The sequence below is a fragment of the Gigantopelta aegis genome, chromosome 7, assembly GCF_016097555.1.
Source record: "Gigantopelta aegis isolate Gae_Host chromosome 7, Gae_host_genome, whole genome shotgun sequence".
Lineage (NCBI taxonomy): Eukaryota > Metazoa > Mollusca > Gastropoda > Neomphalida > Peltospiridae > Gigantopelta > Gigantopelta aegis.
In genome coordinates this window covers 40,177,877-40,186,345 of record NC_054705.1, presented here as the reverse complement: position 1 = coordinate 40,186,345, position 8,469 = coordinate 40,177,877, and the positions used below count along the sequence as shown (strand labels likewise).

The 8,469-nt window shown below is 38.6% G+C and overlaps 1 protein-coding gene across 1 annotated transcript; it reads left to right on the top strand.

Annotated features, from left to right (window-relative positions):
* Positions 1-482: 482 nt before the first annotated feature.
* On the top strand, positions 483-8,460 carry LOC121377649. The gene is made up of 3 exons (XM_041505721.1): positions 483-753; positions 2,890-6,163; positions 7,894-8,460. Exon 2 carries the CDS (start codon positions 2,897-2,899, stop codon positions 6,143-6,145), a length of 3,249 nt encoding a protein of 1,082 aa, XP_041361655.1. The 5' UTR covers positions 483-753; positions 2,890-2,896; the 3' UTR covers positions 6,146-6,163; positions 7,894-8,460.
* The last annotated feature ends 9 nt before the right edge of the window (positions 8,461-8,469 follow it).

Below are 8,469 nucleotides of genomic sequence, written 5' to 3'. Positions count from 1 at the left end.
ACTGAACATTCATAGATACAACTGTAAATCAAGTTGTTTTTTATGTATTTTTTAAATTACATGTATATTTCGCGTGTCAAACATTGTACGCTTAGAGAACAACCCACCTAATCTTAGGTAACTAGATTCAGTTCCGTAGGCCGAGGTGTTTTCGACGCAGGATCGAACCATCTCGGTGGATCCATTCAGCTGATTGGGGTTTTTTCTTGTTTCAACCAGTGCACCACAACAAAGGCCGTGGTATGTGTTTTCCTTTCTGTGGGAAAGTGCATATAAAAGATCCCTTGCTGCATTAGAAAATAAGTGGCGGGTTTCCTCTGATGACTATGAGTCAGAATTACAAATTTTGTTACATCCAATAGCCGATGATTAATTAATCGATGTGCTCCAGTGGTGTCGTTAAACAAAACAAACTAACTGCTCCGTACTCGAGTAGTGGCTTAGCGTGGGCGGGGCCAACGGGGCGGTTGCCCTGGGCGTACATTTCTGGACTGGTGGAAGGTACTCGGGGAGTGCTAACGGTCCACTGGTATGGGGACGCAATACTTGCCTTGCCCCGGACGCTGGCAACCTACGCTACGCCACTGTACTCAGTCAAAATATATATCGTAAATGTGCTTTGAACGCTAAACGTTTGTTCTAGTGCTCCAAGACGCGAAGAAAATTAACAGAGAAGAAGATGACAGCACGCGTAATGCCAGGATTTTCTGTTTAAACTTTATTCAATCAGCATCATAATCATCGTGGATCAAGGTTAGTAAATTACAAGTGTACAATCGTTCTTTGAAAGCTGTTTATTATATACATTTTACTAACGATGCTTGCTAATGTCCGTGTGATCGGCGAAGTACGAATCGACGGATGATGGCAGGATGTTCGTTATGGACGTCACGTGTAAACTACGAGATGGTCCAAACTTCCTCCAATGCCGCGTGAATGCGAGGTGTACATTGTTCATATTTGGCACAAAGATAAACCTCAAATCGATGCATTTATATACGTTAAAAAAATAAATGTAAGAAAAAATCGCATTGTTTATGTTCATGTTCATAACGAAATCAATTTAATCTGTATGCATTATTATTCGGTATCTGTTTTGGTCTTCGAATGGTGAATGCAGATTTCGTTATGTACAGCCGGAACATGAAAAATTTGATTTTGTTTCTAAAAAAAAAAAAAAAAAAAGGTTTTAAACCTATATCACTTTTTCAGCCCAACATTTGAAAGAAAAGAAATCAGTAGGCCTATAAATAATTTATAAAAAATTACATAGGCTAAATCAATGTTACAATGCAGGTATGAAGACAACAAAGTTTGTTTTGTTTAATGACACCACTAAAGCACATTGATTTATTAATCATCAGCTGTTGGATGTCAAACATTTGTTAATTGTGACATGTAGTCTTAGAGAGGAAACCCACTACATTTTTCCATTGGGTCAAAAAAAAAAATAGGTGTGTTTCCGGTCGACCGACCATCCCTAGTTTTACACCCCCCCGACCCTAATATTTTTTTCTCTTAAACTGGAAAAAAAAAAGAAGTAAAAATAAAAGAGGACAACATCACCAAACAAGAGTATTTCCTTCCTTGCACATTGTTTACGTACTATTATACGATACATTTTGCACATGTAATTCCCTTCCGAAAAACATCGAGAAATTATGGAAAAGCTTTTGTAATAGAGTTCCTTCCCCTGATTAGCTACCATTGAACAGCTTGGTCAGTCACGGAAGTAACCGAATGTACGAACATAGCCTTGGTACAGGTTATTTCGATTAAATGCCACAAATCCATATATATTATTTATAGATAATGTTATATAAGTACAAAGAAAGGGAAGGGGGGGGGGAAAAACCCTACCTACCCACCCTAATTTTTTGGGGGATGCAATCGGAAACGCACCTTTTTTTTTTGGCCTTAGTAGCAAGGGATCTTTTATATACACCATCCCACAGACAGGATAGCACATACCATGTCCTTTGATATACCAGTCGTGGTGCACTGGCTGGAACTTATGAAGACAGCTGATGGAACAGCCAACATAAAACATGCACAGTCCTACCTTTAGTCTCCGTGTACTGCATTATCGATTACTTCCAGCTAAAGTTGTTCTAGCATTTTGTCTTCACCCCTGTATTAAAAATGAGATTAATCTATATAATTTGATAGCAATTTGTTAAGAAATATTTATTTATGTAGATATTTTTAGTAAATATTGGTTTGGGTTTAAAACTCAGTAATATGTTTTAATATAAGTTTTAACATTATTCATTATATAGTTATATGACAATCCATCAGTTCCCTTGTCACGCAAACAGACTATAAGTATGATTGGACTAAAAATATTTTTTTCACTTGTCCTTTTGTACATGGTTTTTTCTGACACTCGACCCAAGAAAGGCGGGATGTAGCCCAGTGGTAAAGCACACGTTTGATGCGCAGTCAGTTTGGGATCGATCCCTGTCGGTGGGCCCATTGGGCTATTTCTCGTTCCAGCCAGTACACCACAACTGGTATAACAAAGGCCGTGGTATGTGCTATCCTGCCTGTGGGGTGGTGCATATAAAAGATCCCTCACTGCATTAGGAAAATGTATCTGGTTTCCTCTGGTGACTACGAATCAGAATTAACAAATGTTTGACATCCAATAGCCAATGATTAATTAATTAATGTGCTCTAGTGGTGTCGTTAAACAAAACAAACTTTTTTTTTTGTCTCGAGATAATGAATCCTTTAAAATGACTAAAAGTTGCTCCAATGATTGACTTTCTTGAGATGAGGATCAGAAAAACCATCTAAAAAAGGACTCATGTTTGAAACTATTAGGCTATACATGTATTGTGTGTATTACAGTTGTTATTAACTGAACTTTTTTGTTTATTTTGACAGATTCATTATGACTTCTGTGAGAAAATCAGATCGACTCGCTAGAAAGAGAAAATCATCTGCACCAGAAATGGTAACTGGAAAGATGAAACCCTCCCAACCAGAAGAAATGCCAACTGGAGAGAGAAAAATACAGACACTAAGAAAGAAGCCAGCTTCTCCAAGCAGTGAAACTATTTCATCTGACTATCTTGCAGGACAATCGTCTAGTGGCATACAAAAAAGGAGATACCGACAGCGACTCAAAGAAGATTCTGTCCAGACCTACAAGAAAAAGAAGGTTCAAAGAGTTAAAGCCTCAAAGGAAAAGTGGACTCCTGAAAAGAGAGCTAGAGAATGTGAGAAAAAACGAATACGGCTACGGAAGTGGAGAGCAAAACAGAAGGAACTTGGGACATCGGTGTCGGAAGAGAAAAGAGAGAAGGATAGATTACGTCAGCAGAGACACAGAGCACAGATGAAGCTCAAGAAAAAGTGGGAAAAACAACAGATGGAATTAGTTAATCAGCTGCAGAAAGATGAAGGGCACTGCATAACTGGTGTCCAGTTGGAGGAACAACCTCCTGTTGTCTGTTATGACAGAGTTTCGTTTACTGCAAAGCCAAAATGGAAATACCAGAAAAGACTTAAAGAAAAGCCAGTTCCTGATAGCTGTGCAGTTGCTTCATCATGTGGACAAAAAGGACTTTCACCTAGCATCATACGGGAGCGAAGATACAGGAAGAAGCTGAAAGAAAATTCAGTCCGTTACCAGCTCCACCTGAAAAAAGAAGCTAAAAGAGTGAAAGCCATGAGGGAGAAATGGAGTCCTGAGAAGAAAGCCATACACAGGGAAAAAGTTCGAGTGTGGGTGCAGAATTGGAGAGAAAGACAGAGAGAACTGGGAAGAAAGTTGACGAGTCCAAAACCTGAGACAAGATTGGAATTGGAAGAGAAGAGAGAGCAGAACAGATTATGTCAGCAGAGACACGGAGCACAGCTGAAGCTCAGGCAACAGTGGGAAAAAGAACAGATAGAATTAGTCAATCGGATCCAGAAAGATCGAGGAAAATGTATTACTGGAATGAAGGTGGAGGAACAATCTCCTGGTGAACTTTCATCTACTGCAAAGCCAAAAAGCACATACCAGAAAAGGCTTAAAGAAGAGCCAGTTCCTGACAGCTGTGCGGTTGCTTCATCATCATTCAATCAGGACAGACATTTATTTACAGAAAAGCCAAAAAGGACATACCAGAAGAGGCTTAAAGAAGAGCTAGTTTCTGACAGCTATGCATTTTCTTCTCCATCGTTTGATCAGGCCAGACCTTCATGTAGTGTCATAGAGGAACCAATGTTCCAGCAGAGGCTCCAAGAAGATTCAGTTCGTTATCAGCTCTGTCTGAAAAAGACAGCTCAAAGAATAAACACCATGAAGGAAAATTCGACTCCTGAACAGAAAGCCAGACACAGGGAAAAAGTGCGAATACGAGTGAAGAATTGGAGAGAAAAACAGAGGGAATATGAAAGGACACCAAATAGTGTAAAACCTGAGATAAGATCAAAGTTAGAAAAGAAGAGGGAGAAAGATCGATTACGCCAGCAGAGATACAGGGTAAGACGTAAGCTTAGGCAGCAGTGGATAAAGGAACATACTAGTATGGAAATGGTCGATCTAAAACAAAGAGGTGGAGACTGTATAACAGGAATCAATGTAGAGGAACAAATACCTGTCATCAAATTGGAAAACCTTGCTTCAAGCTTACAAAGTGAATGGCAAGTACAGATACCTGTCATCAAATTAGAAAACCCTGCCTGGTGCTTACAAAATGAAACTTATTTACCTTTTTTCACAGTACAGAACCCTGTATCAAACATACAAAGCAATCCACATGAGTATACTGATTCTATTCATTGGCCTGTTAAAACAGTGTTGCCATCAACAGAGGAACATGTTTTGCAGCAATCAACAGAAAAAAATCTTGACTTTTCATCCGGTGAAGTAGGGGGAATGTACCAAGAACTAAAGAAGCTACAGAAGTATTTTGATCCAAAGAAACAGGCTGATGTGAAGAACAGTAAGGGACTAGGCATCATCAGTCAGTTTCGGAAGAAGAATGGGTTCGATTTCAACCACCTCGCAAAATGCCACTCCCAGAATGTTAACCACAAGAGTTCTTTTGACACACTGTTTAAAGAAAGAGAGACTGAAGTGGTTGGTTTCTACAATCATGGAGACATATCTCAAGGTGACAATTCCCAGACTTCAGCAAGTGCTAAATCTCATCAGCAACGGCCAAAGCATTTCATGGGAAAAGCACAGAAGGTTGCTGATAAAACCTTTATTGAGGACAGTAATACTAAGCAGCATCCCAAAACACTGACGTCCACAGAACACACACAGTTAACTTCTGGATTCTGTGAATTCTGCGCCAACATCCAATTGAAACAGAAGGCTGTGAACAGTTTCCTCAGTAGCAAGGGTCTTCAGGATCTCCATCTCCCGGACACACATGGACTGTTGTCCATGACTCTTTGTGCCAAGAAGCAGGACAGTGGCAGCCATCACAAGATGTGTATAGACAGAAAGTGTAAGAACTGTGGAGTTAAGGCCATTCGTTCTCACCTCCGCCCAGCAGTGATGGAGTATTCGGATTCTGTTCTGACGTGGAAGATGTGGCTGCTGATTCAGAAGGAAGCTGATGAAGGACCTGCGACTGATGATGGAACTGATGACGGGACTGAAACTGAAACTGATGACAGAACTGAAACTGAAACTGATGACAGAACTGAAACTGATGATGGGACTGAAACTGATGACAGAACTGAAACTGATGATGGGACTGCAACTGGAACTGATGGCAGAACTGCAACAGGAACTACTGACAGAACTGCAACTTATGATAGAACTGATAATGGAACTGATGACGGAACTGCAACTGATGATGGAACTGATGACAGAAATGGAACTGAAACTGATGACGGGACTGCAACAGGAACTGATGATAGAACTAATAATGGAACTGATGACAGAACTGGAACTGATAATGAAACTGATGACAGAACTGCAACAGGAACTGATAATGGAACTGATGACAGAACTGCAACTGGAACTGCAACAGGAACTGATAATGAAACTGATGACAGAACTGGATCTCCTAAATACAGCACCTGGAGGATGCTGATGACAAGTTCCGGATCTTTGGACGAGATTCTGTCAGAGCTTGAGACGGAACTGGAAACCTTCACCACCCACCTCGTACTGGCAGGTTTACGTTTTTGACCAGGGCTCAAAATAACAGTAAGTTAGACACCAAATAGCCCCAGTTTTAACTGGTGTCTAGTTAAACATTTGGTGTCCAACAAATTGTTATTTTTACACACAGGCAAATTCCTTTTCATGTGTGTTATATCTGTGTTTAGGTTCATGTACTTTGAAATCAGTTTTGTTCGTGGGTTTCTAATTTTCATGGACTAGTACCTGGAGGGTACTGTCAATTGTGGAAAAATACAACAGGCCGTGACCTTAACTTTTTTCATTGGTAGCCAATAGCCCATAATTTTTTATTTTTTTAAAATCATTTATTTTAATTAAGCGTTTTGTTTTAGGGTGTTTTTGTTTTAACTCATAAGCAGTATACTGTGAAATATACGCTTATGAAAACTACATTTATAGCAATTTACAGATTATGGTAGCCCCACTCCCATGGCTAGTGATATTCAATGTTGGGATAGTAAATAACTACTATTACCATGCCTGACGGCTAGTGAAATCGTTTTGGGTCAAATGTTGCAGTTACATCTATTTTGTAAATATGAATATTTTGCTCCCAACCCAAGCCCCAAATGTTAGTGTTTTTAAGCTCTGTCTCCCTCTTTGGGTGACATATCTGATTATTACTGTTATTTAATAATATTGTATTAACTTAAAGTAAAGTAGGGCTAGTGAATTTTTAATCGTGGGTAGTAAAAAAAAAAATTTAAATCACTGATCCCATTGCTAGTGTTAAATCAAATGTGCCAAAAAAGTCTAGTTACCCGGTTTAGACATTTGGTAACCCTAGTGATAAACTGGTAGCTAAAACACACCGGGCTACCGCTATGGTTGAGGTCTGTACAAGTTAAGTTAAAGGCACTGACGTTTGTTACTAAGCAGTATTAAATATTGTTTGTCATTACAGCTTTTGATTTACCTTTCAGTGTTTCTGCCAGAAAGAAATTTTTGGGTATGGCGCTATGGAATTAAATGCAACCCTAGTTAACAAGGGATATGGGGGCCTCCCCTAGAAAGAAAATGGGTTACATTTAGGGTTAGGGTTAAGAAAATTATACAGTAATGATAAAGAGTAATTAATTTTTTCAAAAGGTTAACTTTACTTGAAACTTCTTGGTTAAATTGTCAGTTTTGGCAAGTCGGTCTTGTCATAATTGAGTTCGTAGTTGCAGTAAATTTTATTTAAAACAAAACAAGTTCCGACCACGATTGAATGGCTTTTAGCTTATCTTTGTGTTTTTCATTAATAAATCAGGGCACACAAATAGTTATCAGGGATAGCTCTGGGTGTGTAGAAAATTTTGCCAAATTATCTATCGAACTAAAAAAAATGGCAGAAACCCAATATTATTTTTAACTAAATATCGGTCATTACATGCAGTTCTTTCGCCAAATTAAAATAAAATTTGGGAGTTGTGTTTAAAATTCGCAATTGGCGAATTTAACGAGTGCCAGAGCTAGCCCTGATTATGTTTGTGTGTGTGTTAAATTATGCTAATTGGTGACATGATCAACCATTACATTCTTGAATTTAAAACGGACATCAGTAGTCAGTTTGTTCAAAATACAGAAACAGTACAAGTAATTTGGCAATTCACCAATTATGTATTATAATGCACGTAACCAAAACATTGGTTACTTAGGATATTGAAATATTGTCCCCTATAAAGAATTTAGATTTTAAGAAGGCAGAGTAGATTTTAAGTAAATTTCAGATTAACTATTTTACTAATTTGTTTATTTACATGTATTTACAGACACAAAAGACACATAAAGTGGAGTCGACTTGCAGCATGTGAAGATTTGTCCAGTAGTTCAGATGATGGATTCACAGATGAAGAAATGGAGGAATTTACTGAACAAAAGCAAAATAAATATTCAGAAAATACAGAATTTAATATTGAAAATTCTCATGCATCTCAACACTCAGACTGTGTAGAGCATGTTGATAGCTCAACCGTTGACAGAGTAACAGTTCTTGACCGAGATGAGAAAGTGGAGTTAAAAGAGCAAAGCCAGAATGATGCATCATGGGAAGAGGAGGAGGTGGAAGATGATTGGAGGATGGATGTGTGTAAAGACGAAGAACGGAGGCCGAAAAGTCATGGGATTTATCAACGGGTGATCGAGATTTCTGGTCTGAAAAGCCTGATGGCACTCAAACAAACAGAACTGAAATTCAGTTAAAACATGACTCGTTTGAAAAGTTTACAGCAACATCTGTGATATCCGATGCAAATATTGCCGATTTTGAAAATACAGCAGTCTGTGATGTCTTACAAGAAACCTCAAAATGTCAACAAAATGTCATTACATCTAATCAGAATAAAAGT